At 49.2% G+C, this 13,666-nt stretch overlaps 1 protein-coding gene across 10 annotated transcripts in view; it reads right to left on the bottom strand.

Moving 5' to 3' along the window:
* The window catches only part of ZNF618 (zinc finger protein 618), a 166,887-nt gene extending 154,393 nt beyond the window's left edge, over positions 1-12,494 (bottom strand). For all 10 annotated transcript variants that reach the window (XM_087752809.1, XM_087752801.1, XM_087752808.1 and 7 more), the window contains exon 1: positions 12,011-12,494. In XM_087752809.1, the coding sequence (XP_087608935.1) occupies positions 12,011-12,064 (54 nt within the window). In that variant the 5' untranslated portion in view covers positions 12,065-12,494. The remainder of the gene's footprint in view (positions 1-12,010) is intronic.
* Between the last annotated feature and the right edge of the window lie 1,172 nt (positions 12,495-13,666).

Consider the following 13,666-nt stretch of genomic DNA (forward strand, 5'->3'; position numbering starts at 1 on the left):
AGTTTCTTCTACAAAGACTCTTAAGCAAATACACTCGCAAAACTTTCATATGCACAGGATAAAGCAAGAAGTCATCTCATTGATTAACAACTGATTAAAAGATGGAAAATAAAGGGCAGAAATAGTTCGTTATCACAGTGGGGTCCCGCCGACATCTGCTCCGTGCACCAAGTAAGATTTGGAGAAAGGAATACACCGGGGGAAAAACGACGACATACACAAAATCAAGGTAGCTAAATTAGACATTAGCATTCACAAAAGCAATGGAGGGCACGCTGAGGGCACCTCTCCAGCAGCGCGAGCGCGGCATTCGATGGTAGCCAGCAAGGCAACAACTAATTATGAGTAAAGAAACAGAAAATGTGCCGATGCATAAAGCTGCCTCCATAGCAGTGAGCATAGTTCTGGTGTGCCCACCTCGAAAGCGATTGCAGAAATAAAATGGGAAGAAAGGAAGCAAAGGAGGGCGACAGGGGCGATCCAGCGAGAGAAACTCCCGCGGCGTGTACAGGATGTCCGTGAACAGCCCCGAGGAGCAGCGCCCCAAGGACGGGCAGGGAGAAGGGGCACGCAGGACAGCTGGTCGTCGCTTCCCAGAGCACAAAGCTAAACCCCAAAAATAAACCTGACAAGCAAGGGAAAGCAAATATTTTTCGCGCTCCTATTTGCCTAAATAAATTGCAGACGCTGCAGTTATCCAAGTCGTTGCCTTGGCGGTCAGTAACGCCAGGTTACTGAAAATCCACGTAACGAGGGGCTGCAGCACGTCCTGGGGACAAGATACAAGGAGCCTCCAAAGGGTGGGCACAGCACTGTAAAGCAGACGTGAGAAAGAAACAGCTGGATGCTATACCTGCCAGAGCGGAAAATAAAGCTGCTCTTAGTACATCATCTGTCCCATACCTGGAGTTATAGAGGGGACGGGTCTAAGACATTCCCTGCCCTGCAGGGCTCGCTGACAAGGCTGCAGGCTCACAAGAAAACCCAGAAAAGAGTTTGCAATACTGTTTTCTTCTTCTAATTTATGTAGTCAGTCACCACTCAACATCTGGTGATAGAGGAATGGGAACCAAAGTTGCTGACTGCTTCAGCACCTCATATAAAAAGGCATCCCCCACAAGGGAAAGGACACAAAACCATCTAGGAAGGGTAGGAGAAAACAAGGACCTCAACCCGAGCCAGCACAGGAGCCGAGAGCTCGTGCAAAGGGACAGATTTGGAGCCAGGGCTTAAAGCAGAATTTCCTCTGCCTTGAAACAGAGAGACAGAGAAACACGGCAAGGCAGAAAGTTGAAGGAAAATACTGGAGGATGGGTTCGTAGAGGTGTCCAAGAGGGGAAAAATCGTTATGATCCAACATCGCACCTTCCCCACGCAGAATTATTAATAGTTCTCGCACAGAAATTCGTAACGGAGCCAGTGTGATTGCTGCGTCCTCGGCTTCGCTGGGGGATGCTCTTCCAGTCAGCCTTGGGTCACATTTGAAACCCCTAAACTACCTCCAGAAAGAAAGAACAGTCCCAAATTCTTTGAGTTTACAGCTCACTGTGATGTCTACTCGGAAAAATCTAACAAAAATAATTGGGCAAAAAGTTTAGAAGTTATAGTGTCCCCCAAAAAATGTTTCTGCAGTTTGCTTTTGAAAAATTTCCTACTGCTTTTTTGGGTTTGTGGGATCATTAAAATAGCTGAGCTGGGAATGTCATTTACTTTGTTGGTTTTGCTAAGAAAGAGTACCTTCTGGGATGGAACAGTGGGGATGTCTGTGGGGGAAAAAAGGCTTTTTGTAAACAAAATGGACTCAACTATTGACATGCAAAATAGACCAAATGATTATTTATATAACAAACTGTTATAACGTGATCAAACTTTAAATATTAAAAAAAAACCCTCAACACTTCGGCAGAAAAGAAACTAAAATGTGTTATTCCTGGTGCCAGAATATTTCTAAATGAAAGCATGTATTAATGGAATATATTCCTCGCATTTATTGCATAAGGGCTCTCTTGCCATTGAGAGAGTTAAGGTAGCGGGACGCTGTGTTTTGGAAACAACGTTGGCCGAACACTTTAAAATTACATAAATCCAGAGGAGACAGATAATTTTTTTTGCTATTTTTGGGTGGGAGGAAGGAAGAGGCTTGAAAAATGTAAATATTCTAATGCCATTTTTCCTCCAGAACGATATTTTGGTCATGATAATAGTCTCTTAACAGAATGAAATCCTTCTGTCCTGCAGAGTCAAAGGGGTAGGCTGAAGTACAGGACCTAGGTACCATTTTACTGACTTCAGTCAAAGCTACTTGTGGGGAAATTTAACCACAAGCCTAAATCCCTGCAGGACTGGTCCCTAAGTGAATTCCTAAGCAGAACAAAAATTAAAGCATTGAAGATTTAAAAAAAAAAAAAAAAAACCCAAAACAAAAACCAAACCACACATCCTATGAGGAAAAGTCAAGATACAAATGGAAAATTCCTTCCTGGCTCCATGGATGCTAATTGTGTACCTTATGCTAGCAGCTGAATATCATAAATTTCTACATATATATTTAATTAGGTTAATTTGTAAAACGTAGACATATGTCTGCTTAAAGTAGACAGGAACATTTCATTTTATACATTTTAAATATCACATAATGATCTACAATCACAAACACTGTTTATGCTGGAGTAGGAAGGCCAAAGAGCTCTCCGTAAAAGGAGGAAAGCACAAACATTTACGAGTCAGACAAACAAACACTCACAACGTGCGACCGCTATCTCCTCCACCTTATCAGAAACCAAAAGCAAATGGAGCATTCTCAGCGAATCTATTTTTTAGCAACTAAACCAATTAAGACTAAGGCGTAAAAAAGAAATAAAAAATTTAAATACATGCAAGTTTTCAGGAAAACGGTCTCTTATTTTTCTCAATTTTAGGGTGATTTTTCTCATTTACGAATGGCACCGCTATTTCCCCTGAGGATGCTCCAGTGGCCTCATGCCTACATCCCTCTAACGTCTGCAAGGCGCTTCCAGGAGCGGGAATTGCATCGCTGCGCTCAGACCACACGCGATACAACTCGGACCTTGCAAATTCGCTCTGGACGTACTTTGCCTCCACCAAATGCTATTTCTTTGGATACATTTGCATTTTTTTATTTCTTGCCGAGTGTCCTCCCCGGCTCGCGGCAGAGCAGGTCCCACTCCAAGGCTGTCTCTCTGGCAGTGTCCTAACAAACCCAATTAAGGAGAAACGCTAATTGTAACTGCTGTTATCACCAACCAGCCAAATTTATAGGCCTCTAAAATAAAGACAGATAAGAAGGTAAAAATATCCCTCCCTCAGAGTTAATATGTAGTATGCCTCAGTGGTATTAAGCATAACCAGATAGCTGAAGCCACATGCCCCACAGCAGTCTAAACATGACAGAGTCAAAACATGCCCGGGGACAGTCTTCCCACTGTTCAATTATTAATTACCTCACTGGCGAAGTTCATCTCCAGCCCTGCCAGCCCGCACCGGTCCCACCAGCTCGTGCCCACTGCCAAGCACTCACCCAGCAACCCCAGGGTCACCGACTGCCGGGTCCCACCCTGTCCCCTGGTGTCACTGCCACCGCTGTCGTCCCAAGGATGCACCTGAGCATCTCGAGAGCCTGACATGGCATCACCTGATCGCAAAGAGAAATCCTGCTGATTCTCAAGGGGATCTTCAGATCCCCTCTGCTACCAGCCCGACCCAAATCCAGCTGCGGCTCCCTGCACAGGTTTCAAAAACGCATACAGAAATTCAAAAAGGTATTTTGTTTCCAGCAAATTCCTGTGTCCTTACAACCCTCCCTTCCCACCCTCACAATTACAAATATCACAAATGCCGGTGAAAGCTCAGGATTTGGAGCCCACACGCTAAAGCGCATCAGACCTCAAGTGACAGACTGACACCCAGAAAGCAGTAGCTGTTCTTGGGTTTCAAGGTAGGGACCTACCGGGTCCGTCTGCACACTGTTCACCAGGATGCTCTCAGCTCAGCTTCCAAACCACATCCAACAGTCTGCAGACTTAATGTCAGAAATTGTACAAATCTGCTCCAGATTCAGGGTTTCATTCATTCTCCCCTCATGTAGCCAAGTCATTAGAATAAAATTAGAATTAAAAAAACTCACCAAAATACAGACAACTCAATTTCAAGCGTGCACCCCAAAGGCTCCGCAGCGCCCCAAGCCCTGGCCAAGGACCACAACCACGTTCTGCTCCCAGTGGGGTCAACCCATGTCACTTCGGGTTTTCCTGCAGGTTCCCCTCCCAGCTCTCCCGCACCGGCAAAGCTGTTGGCTTCAGTTGCAGAGTTTTGAAAACTGAGGTTTAATGCTTCTAAAAATAGGTCTAAAGCAATTAAATACTTGTACTAAAATTGTTCTCAGCATACTGGAAGCAGAACCTAAATGATGGGCCTTCAGCGTAAGCACACCCAACTTCTTCTGAAAACTCACTTCTGCTGCTATTTTCGAGCAGGAAAGGATACCTACACCCACACAGAGTAAAAAATTACCTTTCAAAAAATTACTTGGTGCCTGAGTGTATCTAGTAAAATGAAATCACAAGTATTAAAACCTGAAGACCCTGGAAACACGGTGGTGCCATCGGGGCACCAGCACCAGGACATGACCACGTTTGGCCCCTCGCAGCTGTTGAGCGAGAGCCTTGCTCAGCTCACTGCCGATGGAAAGGTCTGACAAACACGACTGTTCTCACATCTATCAGTTGCTGAGATATTGAACCTTGTGTGATAACATCCCTCTTTTCTAGAAGAGTACAGAGGATACCGATGGCTCACTGAGGTCCTCTGTTATCTGTCCCAAGCATGGCCGATCCTTGCCAAGATGGGCCCAACAGCCCACCAGCATCCCAGACCGACCACAGATCTGCACTCTCCATCTACGAGTCTCTCAGACACACCCATATGCATAAACACGTACACACTCACATTGATCCCTCACATATACGGTGACTCCTCGATGGCTTCGGCAGCCCCCAGCCTCTGCTCCACGCGCCGACATTCGCATTTCCCTGTGTCAGCCCCTTATCAGCACAGGCAAAATCTCCAGCGGCGGCTTTTCCACTTCCAGCCTTATTTTTCACATTACGCCAGCCAAATATAGATGTGAAACAAACAGGAGTACTGTAAATTACAAGCAAGGAAGGCCTTGCCTATATAATTAAATCTTTGCAGGTACAGTACACCAGCTAAACCTTTCTAAGCGCACACTGAAGAGTGCCTTGGCAATACAGGTGAGAGAAATAAAGACGGAGAAGAAAGACTGCGAAGAAGAGCTACCCTAGCAGACGAATTGGTACAGTGACACCAGTCCCACCACTAAAAAGCATCACGCACAGCCGCCCCAGGCCCTTCGCACGGGGACAGCCGTTGGGTCATGCCAGCCCTGCCAGGCTGACCCAGAGCTCTGCAATTTCACCCCAAATGGGCCATGTGGCCTCCAGCTTCTCCAGAGGCAGCACAGCTCCATCAACCACAAGCCTCATCACCTGGCAGGAGCCTGAAACTCTGCCCTGACCTCGTCCAAGAGTCACCCGGGCCCATCCGCACCCACGGAGGCACAAGCACGGGGGTTCCGCTGGTTTGACCTCCCCAGGGGAGGCACCACGCGCCCTGTGCCCCCCAGACACTGCCTCCGCTCTGCTAATATCGCTTCTACACAACTCGTACCCTCAATGCCGTATCCCTCCCCAAATACACCTCTCTGAATAAGAAACTTCCTTGCAGTTGCGCTTTCAAAGAGTAGAGGAGGATTTTCTCTACTTAACCTCTTTTTTCTGCCACGTCTTACACTGCTCTACTTTGGGAGCAACTAACAGAGAGACTCAAATAAGTAAAACCCAAGTAACTCAGAAAAGCCATCATGCAGCTTGCCCAGCACCTCCGCGTGCATTTACACACTCAATAGTGTTGGCGTACAAAACCCGCATTACAGGAGATCACCTATGTCCAGCATTTTGGTATCTGACCGGCACATGCATGTTTCAGAAGGCAGCAAAGCAACTGCTGTGTGGGAAGAGCCCAGACTGCTGACCCCAGCCCAAAAGGAAGACCAACGCTCATGCTCAACTTCACACACCACCGCAGTCCCACCAACGGCAAGGAAAGTGCTCAACAAGAGACAGCAAATAAGGCCCAGGACTATGGGAGGATGGATTCAAGGTCTAAATATCCAACGTCAACCAAGGGAAAGCAATCTTGCCTTTATAAACACCCTGTCCAAGGAGTGGGGCATGGCAGCTTTGACGTCTCCAGCACGCACGTGTCTTGGGAAGGGACCTGCTCCACAGAAAGGGCATCTCCTCCAGCCCTTCCCTTCTTCCGAAGAAGACACAAGCATGTAGCAACACCTCCTACATCCCACGACTCACCCGAACGTGCAACAGCTATGGGTGCATCCCAGCTTCCCCAAGACGAGGCGGAGACAGGAGGCACCAAACTCTGCTCCAGCCAGAGCCAACCGCGCCGCTGCGGCCACAGGCTTTGTGGAGAACCAACTGTCGCTAAAGTTACCCATCAACTCAGTCCGCTGCTTATTATTTATGATTATTAAATTTTGCATCCTCTTGATTATGCCCCCAAATGAAAAGCTTTCTCTCTATATATTATATGTTGTATGTAACATATATAATACATAACATTTATCATATATTATATATATTAATTTCTTTCCGCTCCCTTTCTGCTACAACTTTACCCACTCCCACTGTCACCAGAGCTAACCGAGGTAACCAGGAGCCACGTGCCGTGCCCCTCCCACGCAGGGCATGCAGTCAACCCCTTCACCGCACACCACGTGCCGCTGCCTTCCCGGGTCGCTCTGCCCACTCCTGGTGCCACGGCTTAAAAATCCAGCTCTCACACGACTGCCGCCAAGGCAGAGCCGCTGTGACAAGCCGCACCAGAGCCGCGTGCCGCTGATGAAAGACACATCGCAAATGGTTATTTTTCATATACTATCCACGGTAAACAGCATCATTCATTTCTATTCCCTTGCTCCAGACAAATCAATGATTGTTAATGCAAAGTCAACACGTCCAGATGTAGTTTGCATACTAGTTAACCACTAAATTGGCATCACATAGTACAAAATAATCAAGAGATATTCAAGGAATCAAACAAAAGCAGAAAGGAGGCAGATGACTAGCAATTAATCCATAAAAGACCTTTAAAAATTAGAAACTTCTTCCCCAGAAAACATGGTACGGCCAAACTCAATCCACAAATGCAAAATTCTAAATATATGTAACGACAGAGTTTTAACTGCTCAGAAATTTAGAAATTACAACAAATAAATATCTCACAGTGCCATTTACTCGTGTCCCTTACCAAAAAGCAACCGCAACCTCCAGCCGCGCCGGCAGTCCCTGCCCCAGCGCCTCTTCCCCTCGCCCTCCCCTGTGTCCCCGCTTGGCACATTATGCACAAACAGGGCCTAATCCTGCAAACGGCACCTCTGACAAAAGTCGTGTTGCCAGGCAGCTCCCCACGACTGGGGGACTACCCCTGTCCGGTTCAGGGCATTCTGCTCCTGAAAGCCCCCAGCACAATTAGCAGGCAAATAATTGTTTATGTGGATCTGAGCGTCAACTGGAGCAACCTGCAGCACCCTGTGCAGTACCAGCAGGTTACGGTGGGATCCAGCAAACCCTTCTGCACGTGCGATGCGCTTCATGCGTGCAAGGAGTCCCACAGAAGCTACACCTGGGTTGGGCGACCACGCGCTCCCCTACACGGGTAACGCCTGCACCGTGCTGTTTCCGAAATCCGAGCGATGCCCGCGATGCTTGAGCTGAGACCGCCGGCAGCTCAACTCGCGATGCCAGGGACGCTGAAAGGTACGATTCCCAGCACCACTCACCCAGCCAGAGCCAGCATGGCCCCGAGGGGAGCTGTGCCACGGGGAGCTGTGCCATGGGGACCAGCCGGGACCAGCCCAGCAGCCAGCACCGGGGACCGAGCCCCATCACACCACAGTGGGAAGGTCTAAATCCTTCAACAGGCACAGCAGTATCTGAAGAAGCGGACACAAATCCTGAATCTGTATCAGCATGAACCTTACAGCAGGTTTCAACCCCCCCCCCAAAAAAAATATTAAATTAATCTAACTTTTAGAACCCTAATTTCACTACCGCACTCGCATAATCGCAAACTTGACTGCGCATCACCAGGGCCACATCACTGCACCCATGAACTGAACTATTCACGGCGTTGCATTATGGCAGCCATATGTATTTAAATTATTCTGGAGTTATGCGAATAGTGTCCTAAGGTTTTCTATGGCGCCTGTGTAAATATTATCTACTACTACAATAATATTATATCTATTTTCATCCAAGGATGAAAATATGAAAATATGTCTATTTTCATCCTCACTGAGGATGAGGTGCCTGAAATTTTTCTTTTTTAAAAAAATACATTTCAGTTATGTCACAAAAAATCTGTTGGTATCACTGTGCCGGGCTCCCTTCCTTCCCCTCCCCCTTCCAAGCTGCCAAACAGCAATTTTTAAAATGATAAATATTGATCAACTTTCCAGAAAAAAAAGAAAAAAAAAAAAATCCCCCTGAAAGCAGACTGCGATGAAAAATTATGAAAAATTTTCCAAGCAGGAGGAGGTTTCTCCTGGAAGGACACTGGCACACAGAAAGGTTAGATTCAGAAACCCATTATAACCTCAAGCTTTTCATCATCAGCGGAACATATAATGGAAGCTGTTGTTTAAAAGAACCCGATATACACAGAGTTAAAGATTGTACAGGTTGCGGTACGCACACCTACGGTATGACAGCATCCCCACAAGTTGCAGCCGAGTACCATGGCATTGCATTTTCATCTCTGCAGAGGAGATGTGCAACACGCAGACCCAGTTCAAATCGCGACAGAAAATTCACTTATTCCCACAACAGCTGAAAACAGGCTAAAACAGATATAAAACTAGGGCCTTTCAAGTTTCAATTCCTCTATTTTAGGATAGCATGATAAACTTTAAAGATACAACTGTAAACTGTTGTCATTGTGACCCAAAATTGAATATATGTCATTATTTGTAATTAAAATGTAGCCCCCCTCAGTGCGTCCCCCCCATCCCAACGCACAGCCATGGGGGTGCTCCCCAGATCTCAGGGCGAGGGCGTGGGGCCGGGCAGAGAAAAAGCAGCATCAAAAGATCTCCACTTGGAAAAAATGTATGAAACCTTTAAAAAAAAAAAAAAATTACAGCTAAACGGTTTCTTTGGGTATAATCACAGAGTAAGTGGAAGTTACGGGGTGCAGCTCAAGGAAGGGAATTCTTGGAGTATAAGGATATGGAAAAGCCACCACGTTAAAGCTTCCTGGATGAAACCATGAACAAAATATTCTCCAGGATTGTTTAATCCAATTGAGAGCATGGTGTGGAATTTTTACCCATGTGTGCCACCCCGCTCTAACTGCACCACTGCTGGTCTGTCACCGTGGTATGCGCTTCATTATTTGCTAAAAAAGAGTCAGGAAGAGGGTGGGTCCCTTGCGGGGGGGTTCTTGGGGGGGGAAATAAATGCAAAAATAAAAATATGAAGTTGACATTTCAGAGTATTTTGTCCTCCACCCAAGAGTTATCCTGCTTTGCAATTTTTTTTCCATCGCCCCCCCCCCTTGAGCAACCCAAAACATGAAACGAATAAAGGGGAGGAGGGTAAAAACCAGCCTCAGAACCCTGAATTCACCAGCCACTCCTGCCTAATTTCAAGCAAATATCAAGTTACAGTGAAATAAAAATCAAAACAGAAAAAAAAACCACCACCAAAAAAAAAAAAAACTTTTCAGGGGTTTGAGATTCAGATTTAAAAATTCATTCCAGACTGAAATTTAATTTTTTTTTAAGTGCCTGGATTTCAGCATTTGCGGCTGGGTGCCCGGCAGCTCCAGAAACTCACTTCTGAGTTCGAAATTTAAAAATGCCTTTTCCAAAAAAAAAAAAAAAAAAAAACACAAAACCAACCAAACTGCTGCAGCTGTGGAGCCAGCCATCTTGCTATTTTGTCCCCATTTTAGAGAGGAGACTGTGTCAAGGTTGGTAAAACTCAATGTTGACCTAATCTTTCCCTTCCTCTCCCTCCCCCACTTTTGGGAGGAAAGGCCATGTATCTCTCCTATATTGCTTTTTTTCTCGAAACAATGCATGTTTCAGTGCTCTTTTGTTATTTATTTTTAAAAAGATCAATACCAAGACCCCAGTATTCAAGGGCAACCCTACAATAATAAACCAGTGTGTGCACAGTCCAGAACTCGCAGGCACCCCGTAACAGCAAAATAACAGGAACATAACAGCATTTAAAAAAAAAAAAAAAAAACCACAAAACCAAAAAAAATTATGAAAAAAAGATTTTCAATTCAAACTCCAGGAAGGCTTTCTAGTAAGAGTCAAGGAGAAAAAGGATTTTGAAATTGTGAAAAATATCATGGCTGAGCCCTTTAAAGGCACTTCAGTTTTACTGGTTAAAAAAAAAAAATCAAAATCACTAAATCTGCAATTATTTTTTCACAATATTGTTAATTATGCATATTCATAATATCATGGCGGACCTTATAATAAACCTGTGTAAATACTAGATTTATATGACCCACAGTATCTGGAGTTGTGACAGTGTGTGTGTGTTTAAAAAAAGAAGAAAGAAAAAAAAACCTAAAAACCCTACTATGGAAATTTTTTTCTTTACAAAAGAAGTAGGAAATTAAATGCTGGAAACTATGTTTTAATTATGCCAGGAGAAACCATCAGAAAAGCCAAGAAATTCAAAAATAAAACTGACATTCGACTCCTAATTTTGCTTGTCCTCGTGTTTTCCTGGACTGTGTTTAGAACCTCATTGTTTAAGAGCAGTTTTGCATGAAATCCAAAATCACAAAAAAAAAAAAAAAAAAAATTTGGGTGTGTCCACAGCAAATTTTCTATGCTCTAATTTTCCTGCAAAACTCCTCATTTGAAACAAATAACTTTAAGCACTGCAGCAAAAAAAATCAGTTTTGGCACAGCGTGCTGCACAAGTTCAAAATTACAATGAAGTACAATTCATAATTGCTCCGTAACAGCAATTCTCCCACTTTCCCAAACTAATCATTTTATTGCAGCTCATCCAGGGGTGCCCATCTCAAACTTGAATTACTTTCATTTCCGAGCACTCTGCTGCTCCCAGGCTCCCTTTTCCTCCAGAAAAAGGGGTGGGGGGGTGGGGGGGAAACCTGAATTCATTCAAATTCCACCTTAATTTTCATTTACATATTGGCTGGGCTTTGCCTCCAAAGGAACAAAAATGAAATTTTCGGGGCGAGCCGGGCGCAGCCCGGGGCTGCGGCGGGGGGACCCCGGCCCCGCACCGCCCCGCCGGCCCCAACTTTCTTGAAAAATAAGAAATAGCAGAATATTTCCTCTTTTTTTTTTTTTTCAATTTTAATTTCTTTTTTTTTTTTTTATTTACGAAATAGTCTCCTCTAGGTGGCGTCGTTTTAATGGAAAAAAAAAAAAAAAAAACTACCGTTCGGGAGGAAAATTAGAGAAGGGGGGGGAAAAAAAAAAGAAAAAAAAAAAAAAAGAAAAGAAGAAGCCCCGAGAAGGGGAGCGGGGGAGCGGCGAGAGGGAGCTCGGCGGGCCCGGAGCGCGGGGCCGGGCGGGCCGGCCCGGGCCGGGGGCGGGCGGGCCGGGGTGCTGGGCTCCGGGCCGGGCCGGGCCGCGGCCGGCGGCTCGTCCCCGCCGACATGGCTGCTGGGCGCCGCTTTGTTTTCCGCCCCGGTCCGAGGGGGGCGGCGGGGCCGGTGCGGGCCGCGGCGGTCCGGGGAGCCGTGCCCCGGCGGCGGCCCCCGCGCACTGCGCCAAAGCGCCGCCGGCGGGGCTCCGCGACGGGGCGGCTGCGGCGGCTGCCGCCCTCCCTTCCCTCCCTTCCTCCCCGCTCCCTCCGCCTCCCCCCGGGGGACACGCCGCCCGGCCGCCGCGTACCTGCGCTCCCGTCGCCGCCGCCGCCGCCGGAGCGGAGCCGTCCGGCTGGTTCATGGGGCTGGGGCGGGAGGCAGGCGAGCCCCGCGCCGCCGGGGCCTGCGATCCGCCGCGCACAATGCCGGCGCCGCCGCCGCCGCCGCTGCCTCCTTTCCGCCCTCCCAGGAGCGGCGAGTGGGGGCGATGCCCCCGCTGCGCGGGTGGGCGGCTCGCCGGGCTGCTGCAGCCCCCCTTCCCCCCGGGGGCATGGGCCGGGGCGGCCGCCGCGGGCACGGGCGCTGCCGCTAGCGGCGCGGCGCGCAGGGCTGGGCGGGCGCCTCCCGCTGCCGAGCCCGCGCCGCCGCCGCCGCCATCACGAGAGCCGCTCTGGGGGCAGCTCCAGCCGCAGCGCGCTCGCAGCCAGCGGCGGCGGGAGAAAGGGGCTGAGTCTGGCCCAGCGCGGGAGCCGCGCCGCGCCGCCGGCCGGCCCCGCGCTGCCCTCCGCCCCCGCGCGGCCCCGGCCCGGCCCGGCCCCGCGCCGGGCACCGCCGCGCCGCGGCCGCCCAGCCCGGCCGCCGCCGCCGCCGCCCGGCGGGCGCGGGGCCGCTCCGCGCCGTGGGGCCGCCGCCGCGGCGCCCCCCGTGGGGGGGCGGGGCGCGGGGGGGTGGGGGGGGGGGGGTGTGCGGACCCCGGACCCCGGGAAGCCCGGGCAGAGCGGCGGGGCCGGGCCCCCCGCCTCGCCTCCGCGTCCCCGGCCTGGCCCCGCGGGCGTCGAGGCGGCCTTCGGCCCGGGGCGGGGGGTGAGAGCCCGGCGGGGTGGGAGCGCGGGGGGCGGCAGGGCCCCCCCCCCCGAGCCTCCCCCGGCCCTTGGGGAGGGGACGGCCCCCGCCCTGGCGGCTGAGCACGGCCACCGGGCGCGGGGCCTGCGGGAGGGCCCGGGGCGAAGCGGGACCCCAGGGGAAACGGGGTGCGATGGGACGGGGGGGGGGGGGGGCGGCAGAAGGGGCCGGGGAGGCTGAAGGGTCCGGGACCGGCCGAAGGGTCTGCGCAGCATCGCCCCGACCGCTCTCCCCTTCCTCTGCCCCGCCGCATGTCCGCCGGTCCAAGCACCCTCTGTCCTTTCAGCCCCGAAGCCCCCAGGTATCGGTGTCCCCCCATGTTAAAGTGCTGTTTCGCCATGATGCAAAAGAGGAAAAGTCTTTCTCCATCCTCGTGTGAAACTCATCCCGACACCGTCTCCCTCCGCAGTGAGCTTTTCCTTGGCGTGTGCTCACGACGCTCAGTGCCGCCCGGCAAACTTTGCTATTTTCCTCCAAAAAGAAAAAAAAAAGCAGCACTTTTCTTCCTGTGGAAAACATACATCATTAACTATAAGCGTAATTACATCTCGTGCGTACCTGGTGTTGTTTTCCCTTGTGAAGCACTGCCAAAAATAGTTATTAATAGTATTAATAAAATAATCTGAACTCATGGATCTCCCTGCCCCGGCCCATGAAACCCGCTTTCCCAAGAGCTCCACAAAGCTAGAAATTTGTGCAGAGTCGAACGCTGATTTTGTTCTTGCTGCCCAGGCTAAAGATAGCTTCAAAGATATTGCAAAACACAAATTTATTTTTCTTAATATCTTTCATGCAGATTTCATTCCAAAACGCTGTACAGTCCGATAATGTAATTATAGAG

Source organism: Nipponia nippon, unplaced genomic scaffold (genome assembly GCF_047370975.1).
Source record: "Nipponia nippon isolate SJK-2023a ecotype South Korea unplaced genomic scaffold, ASM4737097v1 scaffold_16, whole genome shotgun sequence".
Lineage (NCBI taxonomy): Eukaryota > Metazoa > Chordata > Aves > Pelecaniformes > Threskiornithidae > Nipponia > Nipponia nippon.